The following is a 23,772-nucleotide window of genomic DNA, read 5'->3' on the forward strand; positions in this document are numbered from 1 at the left end:
GACGTGTACAGTATATACCCACTCCCCCGTCATATACAGTATATACCCACTCCCCCGTCATGTACAATATACACCCACTCCCCCATCGTGTATAGTATATACCCACTGCCCCTTCGTGTACAGTATACGCCCACTCCCCCGTCTGTACAGTATATACCCACACCCCTGTCATGTACTGTATATACCCACTCCCCCGTCGTGTACAATATACACCACTCCCCCGACGTGTACAGTATCTACCCACTTCCCCGTCGTGAACAGTATATACCCACTCCTCCGTCATGTATAATATACATCCACTCCTCCGTGTACAGTATATACCCACTCCCCCGTCATGTACAATATACACCCACTCCCCCGTCGTGTACAGTATACACCCAATGCCCCGTCATGTACAGTATATACCCACTCCCCTGTCATGTACAATATACACCCACTCCCCGTCGTGTACAGTATATACCCACTGCCCCGTCGTGTACAGTATATACCCACTCCCCGTCGTGTACAATATACACCCACTCCCCCGTTTTGTACAGTATATACCCACTGCCCCGTCGTGTACAGTATACACCCACTCCCCTGTCGTGTACAGTATATACATGCTGACCCGTCGTGTACAGTATATACCCACTCCCCCGTCACGTACAATATACACCCACTCCCGTCGTGTACAGTATACACCCACTCTCCATTGTGTGAAGTATATGATGTATGTCCCATGCCAACTGTTTATGTATTGCATAATCCTGTATTGTGAAATGCCCAGACTAGGATTGAGACTGATATTGATGCTCACGTCACTTTTGTTTGAACGTTTTCTTAATGATAGGGATTGATTGTAATTGCTGAAGTGGACATTAACTGTGCAGCAACAATCTCAAATCAGGTCTGACAACTTACCCTCCTGAATATTTTAGCCAGCACCATTCGAAAGAGGATCTCCTATGGTTGGTCAGAGTGCTGTCTGTCTCATGTGTGAAGTCTCTTTACAATGCACTTTGTGAAGTTTCTTGAGACAGCTAGATAGCTGACATGGTGAAAAGGTTATCCAAAGCCTATTCCACTCATCCCAGTAATTTGTATGTGTTAAAGGAAACAACAATAATCATATCAGAGAGTCATTTGATAATACTTTAATTTCAGGCAAAAAATGCCTCCTGATATTTACAATCCAATGTCATTAAGTGAAATACATAATTTTGCTAAGTGTGCAAGACCACCTTGTGTTGGTTTTTAAAAGTGAAGCTTTGGTCATTTCTTGTTCATAAACATGAGAAATACTGTAATAAAATGGAGTTTATAACAATTATCTCTATAACAATGGCCATTTCTGCTGTTTCAGTATATCTGCCACCTTCATTCAGGATTTAGTTAAACCCAGATTTGACCAATTCTCTCCTGACCAACCCTCCATCTTCCATGTTTCAAAACCCATATCTCGTTCAAATCTACATTCCCATACCTTGATCTGTTCACCCATGTGCATACAAGTCCACCAATGCCTCAATTTTTATTTCTGATCCTGTGGTTCAAATATATTTGTGGCTTTGGCGCCATTGTCTCTCTATCCATCTTTGGGATTACAATCGTTTAAGAACACAATGGGTCCTCCATACCTGGGCCCTTATTCATTCTTCCATAGACAGACGTCACTCCAGACATCTCTGTCCTAAGAAATTCCACCCTAACACTTTATCCAGCACTTCTCCTTGTTTAAAGATCTCCTCATAACTAACCTCTTTAACCAACCTGTTGCAATATACTTTGACCAGTAAAAGGTTTGTCTGATTTCAGTGGCTATGAAATCCCCCATTAGTATATCTTCCTGCTACAAAGTTACCATGGAACAAATGAAACATAGCAGGCTGTTGCTGTGCACCACTGTCTTTATCAAACTGTCCCCACTAAAGCTATGAATACTGGTGACGCACATTGCTAGCAGCAGACCACAAGGTACTTTCTTGTCTGGCCTATCAGCATCACTGATCAGCCAAACATGTCACCACTCAAACAAACAGGATCAGATAATGATTAACCACCTGAAGGTCACACAGCCATTCCCTTGTGTACCAACAATGACAGGACCAGAACTGCATATCCATCAGGGCCACAGAAAGTCACTTTACTGATGCTGTCATTATTTTGTGAGTGGACCATAATATTTGAGGCAACCATAAAGTTAGTTTTAAACACGTGTTCCTCACACCGTCCCTCAAGTCTACCTTTGACAAACTCTCAAACGCTCCCTTCGAGGTGTCTCCATTTACAATAATGAAGGTGGAAAGCAGAGAAATACAACTCTAAAGACAAATGTGACCGTATAAAATGTATAAATAGTACTGGTTTAAAAACATTCCAAAATATCAAGGAAAAAATCCAGAAATATTTAATATTTCCTAAACTAATACGAAAATTAAGTTGAAGCTCTGATAAAGGGTCAGATTTGAAACATGAATCGAACTAACCCCTTTCAGATGCTCACTGGGCTACTGCGAATTTCCAGGATTTCTTGCTTTCACGTAGGACTCCAAGCATTTTCAAGCAAAATATTGCATCCTTTTCCTTCTCCTGATTCTCAGAAAATTAATGCAGCTCTATCACTTCATTGTTATAAAGTCAAAAGGTCGGGAGGTTCTTTATTGGAGGGTTTGTTGCTTGCTCCAACTGGTCGATCTGCTTGTATATAAAATAATAGTCCCTTTGTGGCTGGCTCTTGTGAAGGATGTTCTTGAGGCAGTGAGGCATCGCATCAGCAGCCAATTGCAGGCTCCTCTGCTCCACGACAAGATGCAAGCAGTAATCCTCGGTCTCTGAGATGCCAAACTTTTCAGCACACTGACTGGACAGCTTCTCTGCGGTTGTCTCTGAGCTTATGGCAAATGTTTTGACATTAGATTCAAGCTCTAAAAAGTGTATACTCAGGAAATCCTACAAAAAGACCAAAGGGATTATGTATAAATCACTGGAAACAAATGAAGGCATAATTGTAGCAAGCTGTTGCAGTTCTGACCAGCAGAGGGAGCCATACACCATAACTAGAATAGCATCTCATTAAAAAGGACTCTGGTGGAGCCCCTACCTCTGAGTTGGGGGTCCTCAGTTCAAGTCCTACTTGCACCTGAGGTGTGTAATATTGTACTTGGTCAGGCCTGATTAGAAATATCAACATCTTATAGAAATTTGTCTGCATTGAACATTCAGCATCATAGGACTGATCATTCATTCATTTTCAAAGAAAATCTACTTTTTTTTCCAAATTTGGCAAATGTTTGGATGAATATTGTTTGAGAGGGACAAAGGAAGACCTATTAGAATCGAGATAAGGAGAAACGTCTTCAGCCAGAGAGTGGTATATCGATGGAATGTATTGCCACAGAAGGCTGTGGAGGCCAGATTATTGAGTATATTTAAGACTGAGATAGATAGGTTCTTGAGTGTCAAGGGGATCAAGGGTTATGGGGAGAAAGTGGGAGAATGGGATTGAGAAACTTATCAGCCATACTTGAATGGTGGAGGAGACTTGATGGGCTGAGTGGCCTAATTTCTGCCCCTATGTCTTATGGTCTAAGTGAGAAGCTCTAAAAAACAAGTAGGTGCTAGAGTCCAGAGGACATCTTTCTTGTCCAAGATCATGATGGGAGAGGCTGTTACCAATTTTACCCCTGTACCAAGTATGTTAACACTCCCTTTATTAACACACAGCAAACATTCCATGTTGCGACCTTGTGATCAGAAAGGCCACGGTAGACAATCTATCATACCACACAGTCAAGTGAACTGAAGTATGAAGGAACACATATGAGGAAGATAGGTTTGTCAGCTTGCAATGCTGCAAAGTAAAATGTAATTCTTGCCTCCTGCACAGACAGCTTTTCAGCAAAGGTTGAAAAGCTTACGTGGAATGGAATAGTTCCAAAACTCTGCCAAGAAAGCAATGCCTTTCTTACATAAGTGATTACAGCTGTTACACTTCAGGACCCCAGGGGAGTATTGACATGGTGCATATGCAGTGGAGGTGTCAAGGAAGTTGAAACTTTGAATGGGCTGATCTAATCTGTATATGATCCTCTGAAACCGTCTCTGAGCTCAGTGTTAGAGACTTGGATTTACTATGTGACACTTACCCCTGCAATTGTTACATTGCTCGATTGCTGGCGTGCCTCAGTGATTACGAGTGTAACTTGAACATGCTCCTTGTTCATATGTGTGTAAAAGTAGGCCACTCTGCCCTTTTGAGCCTGCTCTGACATTTAACAAGATTGGGCAGATCTGATTTTAACCTGAACTGTACTTTTCTGCGTACCTCGATAACCTTCCCTCCCTTGGTAATTGAGGATCTATCTCCCTCTAAGGTAAAAACATTTAAATATTCTGCATCCACTCTTTTTGAGGAAGAGAATTACAAAGACTCACAACCCTCTGAGAGAATATTTCTTTCCTCATTTCTGTCTTAAATAGGTGACCCCTTAGTTTGAAACATAAGAATTAGGGGCGTTCCGCCTGTCAATTCTGCTGCTGCTCCATTTGATATGATCATGGCTGATCTCATCTCAGTCTCAACTCCACTCTCCTGCCTGCTCTCCATTACCCTTCACTCCATTACAAATACTGTTTATATTTACTCAAAGTCCCAGCATTCATCACACCCCCAGGGGTAATGAATTGCACAGATTTATGACTCTTTGAGAGAAGCAATTTCTCCTTATCTCATGTTTTAAATCTGTTATCACTTACCGTAAAACCATGATCTCTCGTTCTTGATTGCTGCAGATGAGAAAACATCCTTTCTATATCTACTTGGTCAATTCCTTTTAGCATCTTATATCCTTCATTAGGTCTACTCTCATTTTTCTCACCTCCAGAGGGTATAGGCTTAAATTGCTCCATCTCTCTTCATATAAGATAGACCCCTCATCACTGGAATCTCTGAACCTCTCGTTCTAGGGTCTCTAACAAGAGGAAACAGCCTTTACACATCCACCCAGTCGAGTTACCTCAGGATCTCACATGTTTCAATTAGGTCACATCTGACTCTTCTAAACTGCAGAAGATACAGGATTTGCCTTTCATCATAAGGCAATCTGCCAGGTAATTGACCAGTAAAACATCTCTGAACTGCTTCCAACACATCAACAAGAGAGAACAGATAGACTGGGGTTGTTTTTCTGCGGCTTGAGACTGGAGGTGGGGTTTGAGCATGAGTGAAACGTATGAAATTATGAGGGGCATAGATAGGGTAGTCAGGAAGGCCCTTCTTCACTTGGTGGAGGGATCAATTACTGGGCAGCACAGATTTACTGTAAGGGGCAGGAGGGGATCTGAGAAAAATGCTTGGTTTTCCTTACCCAGAAGGTGGTGAGAATCATTGCCTGTAATAGCAGAAAGCCTCATTGTATTTAAAATGTATTTAGATGTGTACTTGCTCTGTAAAGTTATGCACTTTGCGAGGAAGAATAGAGGCATAGACTATTTTAGAGATGGGGAAAGGCTTCAGAAATCTGAAGCACAAAAGGGTCTTAAGATTCCTTGTTCAAGATTCTCTTAAGGATAATGTGTAGGCTCAGTTGACGGTTAGGAAGGCAAATGTAATGTTGGCGTTCATTTCAAGACGGCTAGAATACAAGAGAAGGAACGTACTGCTGAGGGTCTATAAGGCTCTGGTCAGACCGCATTTGGAATATTGTGAGCAGTTTTGGGTCCAGTATCTAAGGAAGAATGTGCTGATGTTGGAGGAGATCCAGAGGAAGTTCACAAGAGTGATCCTAATAATGAGGGCTTGTCATATGGAGGAGTGGTTCTGGTGGATCTGTACTCAGTGGAGTTTAGAAGGAGGAAGAGGAACCTCATTGAAATTTACAGAATACTGAGAAGGCTGGATAGAGTGGACATGGAGAAGATGTTTCTACTAGTAGGAGAGACTAGAACCCAAGGGCACAGCCTCAGAGTGAAGGGATGACGCTTTAGACTGAGATGAGGAGAATTTCTTTTCAGCCAGAGCGTGATGACTTTGTGGAATTCATTGCTGCAGAAGGCTGTGGAGGCCAAATTATTGAGTATATTGAAGACAGATAGGTAGGTCCTTGATTAGTAAGGGGATCAAGAGTTATAGGGAGAAGGCAGGAGAATGACGTTGAGAAACATAGTAGCTACGATCGTATGGTAGAACAATTTTGATGGTCTGAATGGCCTAATTCTATTTCCTTCTCTTATGGTCTATGGTAATGCCAATGCTATGGGCCAAGTGCTGGACATTGGGACTAGAACAGTGAGGTGGTTGTTTTTGACCAGTGCAGGTTTGATGGGCTGAAGGGTCATTTTCCATGCTGGAGATCATTATGACTCTATGACATCCTTCCGTACAGTAACTAGTGCTGTGCACGTTATTCCAGATGTGATCTCAAAATGCTCAACACACATGAAGCATAACCTCCTGACTCTTGCCTCAGTTCCCCTTGTAATAAAACACATCACTCAATTAACTTTCCTGATTTCTTTCTGCACCTGCACGCTTACCTTCTGCGATTCGTGCACCAGAACATGCAGGTCCCTCTGTATCTCAGAACTCTGCAACCTCTACTTTGATAATATGCTTTGTTTTCATTCTATCTGCAAAAACTTCCCATTTTCCCACATTATACTCTATTTGCCAGGTCTCTGCCCACTCACTTAATTAATCTATATCCCTTTGTAGGTTCCATGCAATTCTGTTTCCTACTTTGTGTCATCGGTGAATGTAGCAATGTTAACTTCAGTCCCTTCATCAAAGTCTTTTATATAAATTGAAAAGAGTTGAGGCCCCAATATAATTCTCATAACTCGTGATGCCCAGCCAGTCTGAGAAAGATCCATTGCTCAATCTCCCACATCCCGCATATAGGCTCCTACAACCTCAATCAGGCCCCCAAACAGATCACACTCCTGATGCAACTACTTAACCCATTGATCCTTCCTGACCTAACTACCTAACAACTGACTCCCTCTCAAACTGATGGCCCATCAATCAGAGTCCCCAACAGCTATCCAACTCCACCCCGTCGCCACCCCCAACCATATTCCCTAATGCGATTAACCCACAACCCCTTACTTAACATCCGCCAATGAGACCCCTCCAAACCACAACCTGCTGCAAACTCCTGACATGATTGTTCACCCGTGGGCACGACTGGCAACACCCTTCTGACATCTTTCAACTCTTTCCTGAATGCCAGAGCTGATGTGGTAATTAGAAGGGGTATGCCCTGTGTGCTCCTCCTCTTCACTATCCTTGCCCATGATAGCTGCATGGAAGCATCAATGCTACGGGTGAGACTGGAAAACCCAGCTGGATGCAAACGAAGCCTTCACAATTCGAGGCCCTGAACTGCTGCTGACTGGCAGATTAGGAGCAGCCAGATCTCACATTAAAATCATAACGTTCTGCAGTTACAGTCGATTGAATCTGCCTTAAATCCAACTCTGGAGTAAAGGCCTAGTTCAGTCTGGAGGCTGGTAGCCAGCATAGACTAGGTTCCAAGAAGTGTTATTCTATTTTCTAATTTCAAATTTATTTCTATGATTTTGAAAATTGGACTTTTTATTTCTTTAATTTTTCTATTCTTTTCCCAAAAAGGTTGCACTGAAGAATCTGTACCTAGGTACCTTATACCAAAGGTGGCACCGTGAATGGCAACTTATAAACGTTTCATTGTGCTGATGTGAGTACATGTGATAATAAAATTAATTAAATTAAATTCAATTCAAACACTCAAATTTTCCACATTGAGACTTCAATTGTTTCTTCAATAAATCTGCTGTTCATTATTTATAATAAGCAGGATATGACATGTACGTACATCCCTTGGATCGAATAAGTGATGTGCAGGATGCAACTATTTAGATATAATTGTGAGGCAGACCTAGCCACAAATCACTGTGTGTTACACTCAAGTCTTTTTCCCTCCTCAGCAAAAATCTTTCCATTTAAAGATCATCTGGGGATGATTTAACTACAGCGCCTAACGTTAACATTGTTTTTATGCTCATGCAGCACAGATTGGATTCAGCTATTGTCCCTGCCAACTTATTCAAGTTGTTTCTCGATTCTGACATTTGCCGTCTATCAAAGCTCTCCTCAGTGAGGGGGAAATGAGATAATAAATTAGCGGTAAGTACATCTAACCTTGAAATGGGTTGGCTTGAAAGCAGAGGGAAAGCTTCCTGCCAAAGTCAGCGTTGATTCTGAAGACTATCATTAAGATCACTCAAATGGGGGATTTCCTGTGTGGATCTTAAAGATCAATGGGTCTATCCACTACACTGCTTATTTGTCTCTGCTAGTTACTAGCAGTTTAGAGTTCCTCCACTTAGTCAACCACCGTCCTTCAGTTCTCCGCAAAAGCTGTCAAGATTATAACTGGACAAGATGGACAATTACTAGGTTGAAATGAGGTAGGTCACTGTGAGGTTTCTGCGAAGATTAGAAGAATAGCAAGCCCTAGTGTCCACATCTTAGAATCCCATGACTGTATATTTGACATCTTAGTATTCCATTACAGCATCCATAAAATGTGCAGGATTACTTACACGGAGAATTGTATTTTCCCCTAGAGATGGGGAAACAGTACCCTATCTGATTAGAACATCTAAACTGTGTAATTAAAAAAGTTGTTTTGTCTCCTTATTTTGGTTTTGAACTGAGTTACTAATCATTTTAAATGCTTGCATCCTGAAATATCAATATAGTAAATTTTCACAAAAATATCTTTATTTCTTACAGTGAAACCTTAAAATTGCTTTGAAAAGTAACGCTGTACGTTATGTTGTGAATTGTGTGGTTATCCTCCATTTCATAGGATATGACACACGTGGCCATAAATACTGTGCTCACAGGAAACCTCTTGATGTAATCAACTGGTTTGATTGCTGCTTCAAAAATTGAGTTTAGCCCTTTGAGAGTTTAATTTGAGCTCACAACTGGGTTGGCAGACTCTGCTTTGTCTTGTGATTAAACTGAACTCTTGCCCAAATTTCCAGCAGTGTTTCATTACTGTGCATGGAGTTATAACTTGCAGATGTACGCAAGGCAGATAAATGTGCTCAGATTTAACTTTATGAGGCCTGGATCTGATGAAGAGATTTTCCTGCTTTCAGGAATGTTCAGTGCTCCGGTGCAGAGAGAACGGGGAGGAGAACCATTGTGTCAGTTCTCTACATACGGTGCACGATCCTTGGATGCCTGGAGCTCCCCCATGTAGGTTATAAAGGGGACTGACAGGAGCCAAAGTAGGTCACTCAGTCATCTGAGCCTGCATCGTTATTTGATAAAGCCAGACCTGATTAGATCTTAATCTTAACTCCATATTCCTGCCTACCCCGGTAATCTTTCACCCCTTTATTTATTAAGAAACTGTCTACCTTTGCCATAAAAATATTCCTGAAGAAGGGCTTATGCCCGAAACGTCGATTCTCCTGTTCCTTGGATGCTGCCTGACCTGCTGAGCTTTTCCAGCAACACATTTTCAGCTCTGATCTCCAGCATCTGCAGCCCTCACTTTCTCCATAAAAATATTCAACAATTTTGCCTCCACTGCCTCTTGAAGAAGAGAGTTCCAAAGATTCAGAACCCTCTGTGGGAAATAAATCTCCTTATTTCTGTCTTTAAAGGGCGACTCCCAATTTTTAAATAATTACTCCTTGTTCCAGATTCTCCCATCAAGGGAAACATTGTTTCCACACCTACCCTGTCAAGTCTTCTCATGATCTTGAACTTTTCAATCGACTGCTGAACTCCTGCAGATGCAACCATAGCCAGTCCAGCCTTTCCTTAAAAGATGCAAATGCAAGTCAATGACCACCTCTAATAAGAGACAATCTAACCACCCCTCTTGACAGTCAATGGTGTTACCATCACTGAATTCCTCTGGATCAACATTCTGTGGTTACCACTAACCAGATACTCAACTGGACTTACCACATAAACACAGTGGCTACAACAATAGGTCAGATGCCCGAAATATTGTGGCAAGTAAATCACCCCCGGACTCTCCAATGCCTGTCCATAATTTAAAAGGCACGAGTTAAGAATGTATTGGAATACTCCCCGGTTGCCTGGAGGGATTTAGCTCCAACAACATTCAAGAAGCTTGACACCATCCAGGACAAAGCAGCTTGCTTGATTGGCACTGCATCCACTCCCTCCACCATCAATGCTCAATAGCAGCAATGTGTGCCTACAAGATGCACTGCATAAATTAACCACAGATCCTCAGACAGCACCTTTCAAACCCACAACCACTTACATCGAGAAGAACAAGGGCAGCAGACACATGGGAACATGACCATCTTCAAATTCCCCTCCAAGCCACTCACCATCCTGACTTGGAAATATATTGCCGTTCTTTCACGGTCACTGGATCAAAATCCTAGAATTCCCTCCCTAATTGCAGTGTGGATCAACCTACAGCATATGTTGGGGTTCAAGAAAGCAGCTCAGGGACAGTTAGGGATAGGCAATAAATGCTGGCCAGCCAGCAATGCCCATGTCCCATGAATGAATAAAAGAAACACCCTATTCCAAGTCAAAGTAAACATTCTCTAAACTGCCTCAATGCGTTTGTGTCCTTACTTAAAAAGGAAGACCAATACTGTGCACTGTACTGCAGATATGGTTTCAACAATGCCATGGATAACTGAAACGTTATCTGCACATATGTGAATTCAATTTCTTCCCATGAAAAATAGCATTCTACTTCATTTCTAAATTACATGCTATGCTTTCATTACTGACCCTTTGTGATACGTGCAAGAGGTCAGACAGATCCCTTGGTATCTCAGAGCTCTGCAATCTTCCCTATTTAGATAATAGGCACTAAAACAGTTTTTCGATGTTAAGTCCAAGCGGTTTTGAGTTTTCTGGGCAGATTTCTGCCATGAGGCCCAAATGTGGCATTACTCAGTCTTCAGAGCCTGCATCGTTATTTGATAAAGCCTAATTTTTAAACAATGACTCCTTGTTCCAGATTTTCCCATCAAGGGAAACACTGTTTCCACACCTACCCTGTCAAGTCTCCTTATGATCTTGAACTTTTCAATTGACTCCTGCAGAAGCAAACCTAGCCATTAACGACTTCCCCTGCCCCATCTCTCACACACTATTCTGGTTCCATCTCAGAACCTGCTATTCCCAGAGCAACCTACCACTCAGTGGATATCCGCCTAAAGACCCTTGCACCTGATGCTCAATATGCTGTGCATCTGGATGAGCACTGGCATTCTGAAACTATCCCCGCCCAGTCATGGCTGCTTATGGAAGACAACAGCAAAGGGGAAGATGGTACTATGACTGGGACCTGAGGTCATAGTTAGGGGGTAGTGCAAAGGGAGTTGTTCTCATTTTCTCAGGGGAAGAGCAGAGGAACACCTGAACCTGGCAGCCTGGTCACCAGCCAGGTCAGTGCCATCTCCAGTATACGGAGGAATGTCCTGTACTGCCAAACAATAGGCTGTGCCAAGTTAAGCACCAAGTTCTTCTCTGCTACCTCACACTCACTCCATCTCTGCTACTGCACCCAGCTGCCAACCAGATTCAGGCTCTTCCAAACTCTAGTCCTGCAACATCACCTTTTACCAGCTCTCACCCATCCCTCGACCTCCCCGTCACTAACTCTGGTATGGATTTTTCACTGTCTCCACACCCCTCTTAGAAAACCTCACCATTTTTCCCCTGCCTGCGCCTATAGGTACAGGTGTACTACCCGCCCTCATCTCACTCAACTCCTTCCTTTCTCTCCTTACATTAGAAGACAGTCTGTAACAGGACACAGTGAGTATGCAAGGGCAGAGGGGTGCATGAAATCAGGCTCCTCACCCCATGTGTGGAGAGAATCCTGGCCCCCACACATGAGGAGCTCCAGAACCACCTCCGTGGGGACACTGGAACATCCATGACCTGTCATCTCAGGACGACTCCTCATCCCTCTGCAAATTTCACATCAACACTACTGTCAATGTTATTCACTGCACATTACTTCTAACCACTGGCTGTGGCGATTTCTCTCTCCTTCTCCTTTGGTGCCACGAGCATATCCAAGCTCATGGAAAATGATCTGCCATCAACGAAATATTTTAAAGCACTGGCAAATGAAATTGCCCTTGGGGAAGTGCCGACAAGGTGGATTAAGCTCTACCACCAGTGGTGACGGGATAATAGGGAGGTTGGTGAGTTTGGTTGGTTGGTTTGTGATGCAGAATGATGCCAACAGCGCAGGTTCATTTCCTGTACCTTCTTGACCCTGCTGGGGTATGGACAACCCTCAGGTTAAACTCAACAGTTGTCAAATCTCTCCAATGAGAGCGCGGTGCTCTAGGACAATGGCAAATTCACTTACAGGATAATGTACTCTACACTCATCATGATCTTAGATATATTCGACTTGTGATTCCTTTTACTTATAGATTTACCAGGCTTCTGTTATAACACTAACCTGCATGGATGACCTGGATGTTTGTTTCATGTTCAGAGTTCGTCTTCTGTGCCATTGGTGGATTGAGTCCTGGATCTCGTGACTAAGTTGGCGAGTGACAGTGTGTTTGTCATAGTGTTTGATATGTTCTAGGGCGCCATAGGTAGTTGTTAAGTAATAATAACCTGAAACAGAACAAAGTCCATTAACTCACAACAATATTTAGCTATATTAAAGGATGATTTATTGCTGGATATGATAATTGTATTATTTTTCATGATGTTATTTAACATGCGTGTTAACTACATTTAAAGCATATAGCTGTGAAAACTATCCATCATTTTAAATCAATAGTAGTGCAAGTCCATTAATTTCATTACTGCTCCTTGGTTGAATGAACTCTTTCACTCTAGCTACTTAAGTAAGTTCTATATATATTACATATCTGTGTTTACAGTCATCTGTCTCGATTTATTATTCGAGACAGATGACTGTAATATTATTCTTTAAATCTTATTGAAGTTTCATGTTATGTCCAGTTAAAAATCTATTCTTGAATCCTTGTTCCTTCAACTACTGTGATACCATCTTATTTATCTTTTAACCAAAGCTGTGTATCCATGTTTGTTTTTTGGCTGTCACTCTGGCTGAACAACCACTTCATGACTTCAGTGGGCTCTTCTACCTAATGCTAAAAGCAAAACCCCACAGCACATCCATTGCCAAGACCAGTTACTCCATCTCAGGAGTTTGTTCAGCTTTCTTGTCCACATCCTTGTCTTCCATAGCTCTGGCTCAGTTGGTAGGACTCTATTCCCTGATATTCTCATTTCAAGTCTCATTTGAGGATTTGAGCTTAAAAACCATGCTTTAACACCAGTGTTAAACATTTAACACATTGAAAGAGTAATGCCCTGCTGAAGGTTCCTTCTTTTGGATGGGATGTTAAACTTCTGCTTGCTTGCTTGGATGTAAAAGATTTCATCGCATAATTGTGAAGAGGAATGGGGGACCTATCTCCTGTACCCTGATCATTGTTTGTGGGAATATACTTTGCACACATTGACTGCTGCATATCTTACATTACAACAGTAACTGCACTTCAAAAGTACATCACTGGAGGTATTTTGAGACATCTGGCTACAGCAAGAAGTATTGTATGAATGCAAATCTTTCTTTTGGCTTTTGTTGTTCTCTCCTACCCTTTTCAACTCTGCAACTAACCAGCATTAGGACTGGAGATTTGTGAATCTGTAAAATGGTGAAGGACATACAACATCTGTCAACTCTAAGGGTGGCTAGTTCCATAAACATAGCTGAATTTGCCAAATAGACACAGCTGAGTGGAATGATTTTTCGATTAGAAATGGAAACATTGTTGTTTCTTGTTTAATTTGGCGACAAATTATATTAACTGCTATAACTGGCTGCATGTTATAAATATTGACCTTTAACATGATGTTGCAATTGGAAGCTTTAAGTTTTCCACCCTTATAATTCTCACTTCTAATACCAATTGCTTTTTTTCTTTATTTGTGGATGGGATGTGGTGTCGCTTGCTGGGTCAGCATTGCCCGTTCCTAATTGCCCTTGAACCAAATGGCTTGCGAGGTCATTTCAGAGGGCCACGTTGTCATATCTGCCATAGTTCGATTCAAACCCATATCCTCAGAACATTACCCTAAGGTTCTGGATTACTCGTCCAATGAGATTATCACTAGGGCACCCCTTCCCCATATCTGTCCACTCTCATTGTTGATGGGAAGAAATGAAAATACTAAAAACCAGACTTAATATTATTGAAGGAAAACAAATATTTCTGCATTTCTAAACGGCAAAATCTGAAAGAGTAGTGAATTGTGAACAGAATCACGATAGACTTCAAGAGGGCGTTGACAGGTTGGTGGAATGGACAGATGGTATTTAATGAAGCGAAGTGATTTTTCTTGGTAGTAAGCACGAGGTGAGGTAATGTAAAACAATCAGTAAAAAAAATCTAAAGCAGAGGCAGGAACAAAGAAACCTGGGGATATATGTGCAGAAGTTGTTGCAAGTGGCAAGGCAAGTTGAGAAAGTGGTTAACATTGCATTAGGCATTCTGTAGAAGCATAAAGATTAAAAACAAGTATAGTGAACTTCTAAAATCATCTGACCTTTCCTACAACTCTGGGCACCACATTAGAGGAAGGGGGTGAAGGTTGTAGGGAGGGCACAAAAAGATTTCTGGGAATAGTTTCAAGGATAAGGAGTTTTAGTGACATGGATGGATTGGAGAAGCTAAGTTTTTTGCCTTAGAGAAATGACGGTTGAACAGAGATTTGATAGAGGTCTTAAAATCATGAGATGTCTAGCTACAGTAAATAGAGAGGTGCTGGTCCCATTAGTGCAAGTGGGTTGGACTCAAATCACTGATTTAAGGAGTTTGACTAAAGCATCATGGATGGCTTGAAGTAAAATGTAGTGTATGGTTATGAACTAAATGCATTGCCTGAAAGTGTGGTGCAGGCAGATTCAACAATCATTTTCTAAAGAAGAACCGGAAAAGCACCTAAATGGAGATAGAAAACACTGGACTATTGGTGGGGGAATGGGACTGTCTAAGTTACTTTTGCAGAGAACTGTAACCATTTTCTGATAAATCTACAATTTTATTCACTGTGTTTCTTTTTCAAATTGCACGTAAAAACTAAGAAAAGGTAATCAAAATCTAACGCCATCCAAATTCAATTCCAATGTAGCCAATTATCGCCCCATCACTCTACTCGAAATCATCAGTAAAGTGATGAAAGGTGTCATCAACAGTGCTATCAAACGGTCCCTGCTCAGCAATAATCTGCTCAGAGATGCCCAGTTTGGGTTCCACCTGGGCCACTCAGCTCATTACATGGACAAAAGAGTTCATCTCCACAGGTAAGCTGTGAGTGACTGCCCTTGACATCAAGGCATCATTCAACTGGTTGTGGCATGGAAGAGCCTGAACAAAACTAGGATCAATGAGAATAAGAGGGGGAGCTCTCTGCTGGTTGAAGTCACACCTTCACAAAGCAAGATGATGTGGTTGTTCATCTTAGCACCAGGACATCTCTGCAGAGTTCCTCAGGATAGTGTCCTAGGCCCAACTATCTTCAAATGCTTCATCAATGACCTTCCCTCCATTACAAGGTCAAGAGTGAGTCTGTTTTCTGATGACTGCATAAGATTCAGTACCATTTGCAACTCCTCCAATTTTGAAGCAATCCATGGTCAACTGAAACAAGACCTGGACGATATTGAGTTTGGGCTGACAAGTGGCAAGTAAGTGTGAACCACACAAGTGACAGGCAATGACCATCTCCAACAAGAGAGAATTTAACCATCACTGCTTGGCATTTAATGGAATTAAGATCACTGAAACCCCTACTATCAACATCCTGGGTGTTACCGCGGACATTAAATCTGAACTAGAGCTGTCATATAAATATTGTGGCTATGACAACAGGTCAGACAGAGGCTGTGAATCCTGCAGTGAGTAACTCACCATCTGGCTCCCCAAACCCTGTCCACATCTTCAAGGCGTATGTCATGAATGTAATGCAATATTTCCCACTTGCCTGTATGGGTGTAGCTCCAACAACACATAAGAAGATTGACACCGCTCAGGATAATCCCACTTGACTGGCACCACATTCACAAATATCCACCTCCTCCACTACTGATGCTTAGTAGCAGCAAGTACTATCTATAAACTGCACTGGAGGATTTCACCAAGTCTCCTTAGACAGCACCTTCTAAATCCACGACCTCAACCATCTTAAAGGACAAGTACAGTGAATACATGGGAATGCCACCCCTTATAACTTCCCTCCAGGCCACACTCCATCCTGACTTGGAAATATATTGCCATTCTTGCAGTGTCACTGGGTCAAAATCCTGGAACTCTCTCCCTTCCTAACACCGCCTTGACTCGAAACAGATCAAGAAGATGAATCATCACCACCAAGAAATGAGCGAATGTGGACAGACAGCAAATGCCAGTCTTGTGTGTGCCTACACCAAGTGGACTTCAAGAAGGCAGTTAGTTCACCACTAACTTTCTCCAAGGCAGTTAGCAATAGGCACTAAATACAGGCCCAGCCGTCAAAGCCCATCTCACCTGAATGAATAACAAAAAAGTATTTGTGTTATGAAGTCAAATTTAAAGTAAAGAAAGAATGAAGTCAATTTATTTAACATGTGTTCCTCACTAATCCCCATCAGGGAGTATAGTTGGCACACCATACTGCACTTTAAATGAGAGTAACGTTACCTTCTCCTAAGTGTAATGAAGGATCCAGCAGCTCCATCATATATTCCACATCCAGAAGCAATGACGTCAGGTTACTCCTTGCCAGCACGTACATTAACACAGGGAGGAAATCGTCAGCACCATATGGCTTTGCTAAAACAGAAGGAGATTTGGAAAGTGAATTAGCATCTTCTGTTAGTTCATAGAACTGTCAACAGATCGCTGCAGTGAAAGAGCAATGTTCAAAGAAAATGATATGTTTTGAAAGCGTTGCACTGCTTTTGGATTTATTTTATGTGCACGTTTGTATGTGTAAACAGACCTTCAGGAATTATCCCAGATAAAAATCCTCAGCATGCTGCCTATTACAGAATATGCTTGAATTTGATTTTCAATTTGCTGGCATTCTTCTCAAATTAAAATCTGCCATTGGTGACACACTAAAAACCCATTCTTCAAACAATCTGAAGGTGCCAATAAAATGCAAAACTTGAAGTCTGTCAATAAAGATGCAATTTATGTTAAATATTATCAACATAAATCAACTGTCTTATTCACCAAAGCTAGCTTCTAGGCAACACTGAGGAAACTATTCTGTATGTATTACCATAAACAGGTCGTTCTGCAATAATGTGGCAGTTCTGTTCCCCTGCAACCTCGCAGTATTGAGAATCACACTATGGAAAACACACTATACCCATTCAGCAGAAAGTTTGTGTTATGCAAACAAATTTGATAATTGATCAATCGCATTGTAGCCAGGTCGCACTGTCGGAACGTGCATTATAGCAGAACAATTTGTGCTTAACAATTTATTTTTATTACAAAATCTCATGTTAATGCTCATTAAATGTTATGGCCTTTCCTTAAATTCTTTCTTGAACACATTACTGTATAGGGTTTGTGATTGCAAATGGCACTGCTTCAAAGATGGGCCACAGGTGTGAATGTCAGTAGATCCATTAACTGTGGGGGCATCTCTCAGCCAAACCTGAACCTGTCCTTACCAACTTTCCTCCGTGTGATATCTCCATGAAGGAACAACTAGTGATCAAGCAAATGAGTACAAGTTGATTTTTGTTTTTGTCTCTTCTCCAAGGATCCACCATGTGGTACCGTATAAAATGCAAGAGATTATTCTATTTACATGATGAAACTGACTGAAACGGGGCTGTCTTCTTATTAGGACAAAGTCTAATTGCTATTGTCGAGAGAAACTGGCAATCATTTGAAAATTTTCTGAGTTTGGATAATGAGGAACAACAATAAATAACTACTTTTGTCTCGTCATGCTGGTGACAACTTGAAGACGGATGTCTGCACTGTGGAGGAAGAATGCTAGATATACTGGCCCGGATTTTGCTGTAGTAATGATAATGAAATTGTCAGTGTTTTCCTTTATTATGTCTCTAAAATTGACAGCAACGTCTGGAGTTTGTACACATGCTGCTCGTAGTTCTATCTTTCTCCAGAGGAGCAATGCTGAAGATCCCTCAGATTTCAATCAATTTGAAGTCACTGAACTGATAAGAACATGCTTTTCTACTTGATAATCCTCGATGTAGAAAGCATTGAAAAAGTTACACATTATTGAATGAGATTTTACATACCACACAACACTCATAATTACTGCTGGAAAATCTCCCTTGGCCTTGAAAAACTCTTCACAATCTTGGAATTTCAAATTTCCACAGCATGATTAAAAAAGTTATCAAAATATTGTTTAAAATGGTTGCTTTCTTCACCTTGTTTTAATTCTTTATTGCACTTTCTGCAAAATGTGACTGCAAGTGAAATAAGTGAGTGCATACTTTGGACTTCTGTGTGAATTTCTGCAGTGTGGTTGACTGCCCACCCCACTTGATGATATTACTATTGCTGGATGCTGGATCCTGTTGACTTAGCACCAGATTCAGACTGACATTGGGAAAGGGAGAATCCAAGCTAAGAGAGTGCTAGAGTTTTGTGAATAACTTCATTCAATTAAGCAGCAAGTGCTGCTCCTTCACCATTAACTGAGAAACCTGGACCATTTGCTAGACTTTCATGATTTTTTAAATAATAATATTTATGGAAAGGCTCACTGGCCCTAATGCAAGCTGCTTGGAGCGCCTCACATTTGAAAGGACCAGTCGACAGTCAGAAAATTTTGAGAACCTTTGATTTTAATAATTAACTTAATGATTTCCTTAATGACTGCTCCACATAGCCGACAAAGAGACAGCCATAGTTAGCTCAGCTATCTCTCCATCCCCGAGGCTCCCAGCCTCATTCCTGATGAAGGGCTTTTTCCCGAAACATCTATTTTCCTGCTCCTCGGATGCTGCCTGACCTGCTGTGTGTTTCCAGCACCACTCTAATCTTGACTCTGATCTCCAGCATCTGCAGTACTCACTTTTGCCTTAATGATTTCCTTATCCATTCTAATATTACCTAAAAGGTATTATCCTAAATGTAAAAATGGAAGAAAATTGCTAACACAAAATTTATTCATCATTGCGCGCTTAATTTGCATCTACCGTCACATAAACAACAAAGCCCAGTGGAATTGTGAATGTGAATCGCAATATTATGGGTCCTCTTATTTAGAATGTTGACCTAAACCTCTCTAGGAAACTGAATAAATTTGGATAAGTTGCCTTACGGTCTGACTTGCCTATGCAGAAATAGAACATGTTTCAAACTACTGTGGTATCTTTTGGATTCTGCACCAACAGCCTGTAAGTGGTCCTATTCCTGTTGGTAAATCACATTTAGGCTACCTATTCAGAAATCTCACAGAAAACCAAGTATTTCAACAATAATTTACACTTAATTGCATTTAGCAACCAAACTAAGACCCCTCAAGTAAGAAAGTTAAACCTCACAACTCAACTTAGCTATTACCAGATTAATGATGGAATTTGGCTATGATTCCAAACAACAGTGTCTGTCTCTGGATGTATCCAGGGTTTGATCCTTGTGTCATGTTGTTGTCCAGAATTCTGCTAAGGGAGAGTTCTAGAATTGTCCTCTTATTCAGTTTTTTGTTCTTCAGGTACATGATGTGAAAGTATTGATGATTCTTTAGATTCCTTGCATCTAAAATACTGGACTGCAGCTTCCTTCCTTATCAGAAGTAGCTTCTTCATTCCTTGTTATATTTGGCCTTAAGTGTCTATTTGAAGACACAGCTTTCCCGTGATTAACTCCTTAAATTCCTCAGCAGGGCAGACATTTATCCTTGTGGTGTGAGGCATCCAGTTATCAAGCTGGTGTCAAAATAGTTTATGGAGCCACAACTCCTTTTTTTCTCAGACATGGCTAATTGTTTTCAATCTGTTTGTCCCTTAACAGCTTATTTCCGTGCAGAGTTATTGTTGCTTCTTTCCATGTATAACAGTTTATTCTTCAGTCTATGAACAGTTATTAAAGTTCTGAAATCTAAAATATCACACTACATTCCTTGTGCTCAGGAAGAAGTTTTTTGGCATCCAGATATTTGAACTCCTGCAGCAGTTTAATCCCCTTGCCTTCTATGAATTAAATGCTGTAATCTTGCACTTACAAACATATGCTAAATAACTTGCCCATCTGTGTTAAATATATTTATCTCCCCTCAGGCTATGCTCAGTCACATGCAACACATATCTTATGTGTTACATGTGACTTAACAATAATATAAACCAGACCAGCATCCTTCAAAAAAATGTTGATGAGATATATTGGACGTTATTCCTTTTAGAAACTGATCATATAGACTGGGTTGTAGCAAAGAATGACTCTTGGTTCAGTTAGATTCTAAGCCCCTGAGCTTGTGTGCATGCAAAGCTTTAACAAGCTTATTTACAGCTTCAGATTAACACGGCCAGTTAAAGATGTTTGGAAAAATGGCTTGTGTAAAATTAAGGTGTATGAGTGTGGCAGGGACTTGGAATGATTTGTGAGATGGTTGGTTGGACTATTGCATTAAATGAGCAGGTTGCTTTTGACATTTAGGATGAACTGAGACATTCTGCATTATATGTGACTACTACATTCATTCATAGCATGATACTCGAAGTGGCATCATTTATTAACAGACTGGATGCACTCCATTACAGTCTCCTTCACTTACTTTATCCATACTAATTTAGCAGAGTTACTAACAACAGGCACATAGCACGAAGCATCTGCCAGTATGTAAGGGTCAATTAGTACACATTACACATCAAACACTCTAGAGGTTTAGGATAGTTCTTTGTATCTCATTAATCACGCTCACAGTATTTCTTAACGTATGATCTTTAGAATTTATTTCTGATAAGTGACTATGGGTTTAATTTGCATTACTTCATACTTCTTTGGCAAATTATGCAGAGTGTTGGAAGCATTTTGGAGAATCATGAACACAGTTACACTTCTGCAATGAATGGATTTTTGAGTAGCATTTGAACCTAGAGCTTTTCAACTCAGAGGAATGAGCACTCCCAACTGAGACACTCAGGTCCCCAACCAATCCGAGGAAGTGTCTCTCCCACAATTTTCTCATCATGTCTCTTGCCGGTACTAGAAATCAGGGGATGCAGGATCTGACAGCAATCTTTCTTTAATGTGCTCATAAGATTGCTGCCTGGGCCAACATTCATTGCCCATCCCTAATTACCCTGGGGAAGGTGATAGTGAGCTGCCTTCTTAAACTGCTGCTACCAACACGGTGTCGATCCATCCACAGTTTTGTGAGAAGTAAATTTCAGGATTTTGACCCAGCAACAGTGAATAAGTCAGGATTTTGAGTGGCTTGGAAGGGAACTTGCAGGTGGTTGTAGTCCCTATGCATCTGCTGTCCTTATGACTTCTGCCATCTAGAAGGACAAGTTTGGAAGGTGCTGTCAAAGAAGGCTTGCTGAGTGACACATCATCTTGTAAATGGTTAACATTGGTACAGTGTGTAACAATGGTGAAAGGAGGTCAAATATGAAGATTGTGGATGTGGTGGTGCCAATTAAATGGGTTATTTTGCCTGGGTGGTGCAGTGCTTCTTAAGCGCTGTAGGTACTGCACTCATTTGTTGGACATCAAAAGGGTCTAAAGGTATCACAGCAGTGGAGATCAGGTTTACCATTCATTGTTTATAGTAAATAAATTACATTAGTGCTAATGCGGCCACTCCAAGCAGTGGGAATGATACAAATAACATCTGAGATATTGTATTACAGGTTGGGGCTCTCTCTGAGGCCTATACTAGATTGACACAAGATGTATTCTGCTAAGACTTGTTGTAGCTAATAGGGTCTAGCAATGAAGCCCAAGGACAAATGGAACTGGACCCTGAATAACCAGCATTAACTTTTGGCATTTAATAAGGCTTCGCAAGGCCTTAAACAGAGCAGTCTCCACAGACAGACTGTGAACTCATGAAGAAGGGTCACTGGACCCAAAATGTAAACTCTGCTTTCTCTTTACAGATGTTGCCAAAACAGCTGAGTTTTTCCAGCAATTTCTGATGTTGGTTTATACAGGGAACTCCCCCTGACTTGGCCTTATGTTGCGAAGATGGCTGGGAAGTCCCCCACTGCTATTTAATGGTTCAGCCTAAATGAGGTCCGGCCTGGCTGGCCCTGTGGGGTTTCCCTGTCGGTAGTACTGGGATTTCACCCCCAGGGATTTAGGTTCTTTGGTGTCTGGGTCCATTTATTAGATGCACCAGTTCTTTGTTCCAGCACAAGCTGTCTTTATTTCTCTGAACATGTTGGTGCCTCGTGCAGGATGGAGAAAGGCTACAACAAGGGTTGATGTTTGTGATTTCATATGGCAAGCTCCCAAATTCAGGCACACTGTCCATGAGAGGCAAAGCCTGTGCTCACAACATAAAAGAGAGAAATGATTGAAGACTTTTCAGACCAGCTCTGTTTTATTCTATTGGAGTTGGGGTGTGTGTATGTGTTTGTTGTGTCTGTGTGTTATGCATGTATGGTAAGTGTGTGTGTGTGTCTATGTGTATGTGTGTATGTGTATGTACATGTGAGTGTTTGTGTGTAAATGTATGTATCTGGGTGTATTTATGTGAGTATGTGCATGCATATAATGTATGTATGTGTGTGTGTGCGTGTGGTGTGTGTGTATGTGTGCCATCTAGAGACAGTTAAAAACTAACACTTAAAGCTGAGAGGAAAGAAACTGATAGGCTGAATTTTCTCATTGTGTCTGGGGAACAGAGATCAGCACTGAATCTGGATCGTGCACCTGACCCTGGGTTGGGTGTAACAGTTCACTTGCTGTAACATTGACCAGGCTACCCTCTTCATTGGCATGGAGCCAGTTTCTGTGAATAAGAAAAGACTGGCTGCAGGCTCTTGAGACTGAATGGCCCACCAGAAATGCTCCAACTTCAGAGCAGCACCTGACTCTAGTGCAAGATAAAAAGATACTCCCACATGAAAGTGCCTGCTTAACCACCTTTTCAAAAGTAAGTGTAAAGATAGAGAAAGCAGCCAGGTCCACCACCATGGAGTGAGACAGGTACCCCTTCTTTGGTCTGCACCTTCTTCACTGGGTACACTCCCCCAGGCCATTGACCTGCTACCTTGCCACATGGAGAGTCCCAGTTGGCTTTCTTAAGTTATCTTCAGCAAGTCCTTAAATGAACCTTATGTCACCCGGAGTGGGCAGCCCTGCCGCCCCTGAACCTGCCTTGGCCAAAATGGCCAGTGCCTAGACCGGAGCCAAGAAAGTGGCACAATGCTCACTTCAGATGTTTTTAACCCCAAGCCACCTGTGTTCCCAACATAATTGGCTGGGTCTGAAATTCTTGCCCAATGGCCAGCATTGCCCAGTGGCCAGTTTGGAAGTGACACTTCCTTTACAGTGTCTACGCGTAAGGAAAAATCTAAGTAAAGGGAAAAAACAAAATCAGAAAGTATGATGCTAAAATGCTAGCAGGTAAGTCATACAATTCCTACAATGTGGAAGCAGGCCATTCAGCCCATTGAGTCCACACCGAACCTCCAAAGAGCATCCAACTCAGACCCAGTGCCTTGCCCAATCCCTGTAACCCTGCATGCCCTATGGCTAACCCACTAGCCTGCACATTCCTCGAGACTATGGACA

General features: G+C 41.6%; 1 protein-coding gene across 1 annotated transcript in view; it reads right to left on the bottom strand.

Annotated features, from left to right (window-relative positions):
- Window positions 1–1,123: 1,123 nt before the first annotated feature.
- Window positions 1,124–23,772, bottom strand: part of rin3 (Ras and Rab interactor 3) — a 115,259-nt gene continuing 92,610 nt past the window's right edge. Inside the window, exons 8-10 of the mRNA XM_043697207.1 lie at window positions 16,726–16,857; window positions 12,462–12,625; window positions 1,124–2,928 (exon numbers count right to left, since the gene is read on the bottom strand). Coding sequence (XP_043553142.1) covers window positions 2,617–2,928; window positions 12,462–12,625; window positions 16,726–16,857 — 608 coding nt within the window. The 3' untranslated portion in view covers window positions 1,124–2,616. The remainder of the gene's footprint in view (window positions 2,929–12,461; window positions 12,626–16,725; window positions 16,858–23,772) is intronic.

This window comes from Chiloscyllium plagiosum, chromosome 10 (assembly GCF_004010195.1).
Source record: "Chiloscyllium plagiosum isolate BGI_BamShark_2017 chromosome 10, ASM401019v2, whole genome shotgun sequence".
Taxonomy (NCBI): domain Eukaryota; kingdom Metazoa; phylum Chordata; class Chondrichthyes; order Orectolobiformes; family Hemiscylliidae; genus Chiloscyllium; species Chiloscyllium plagiosum.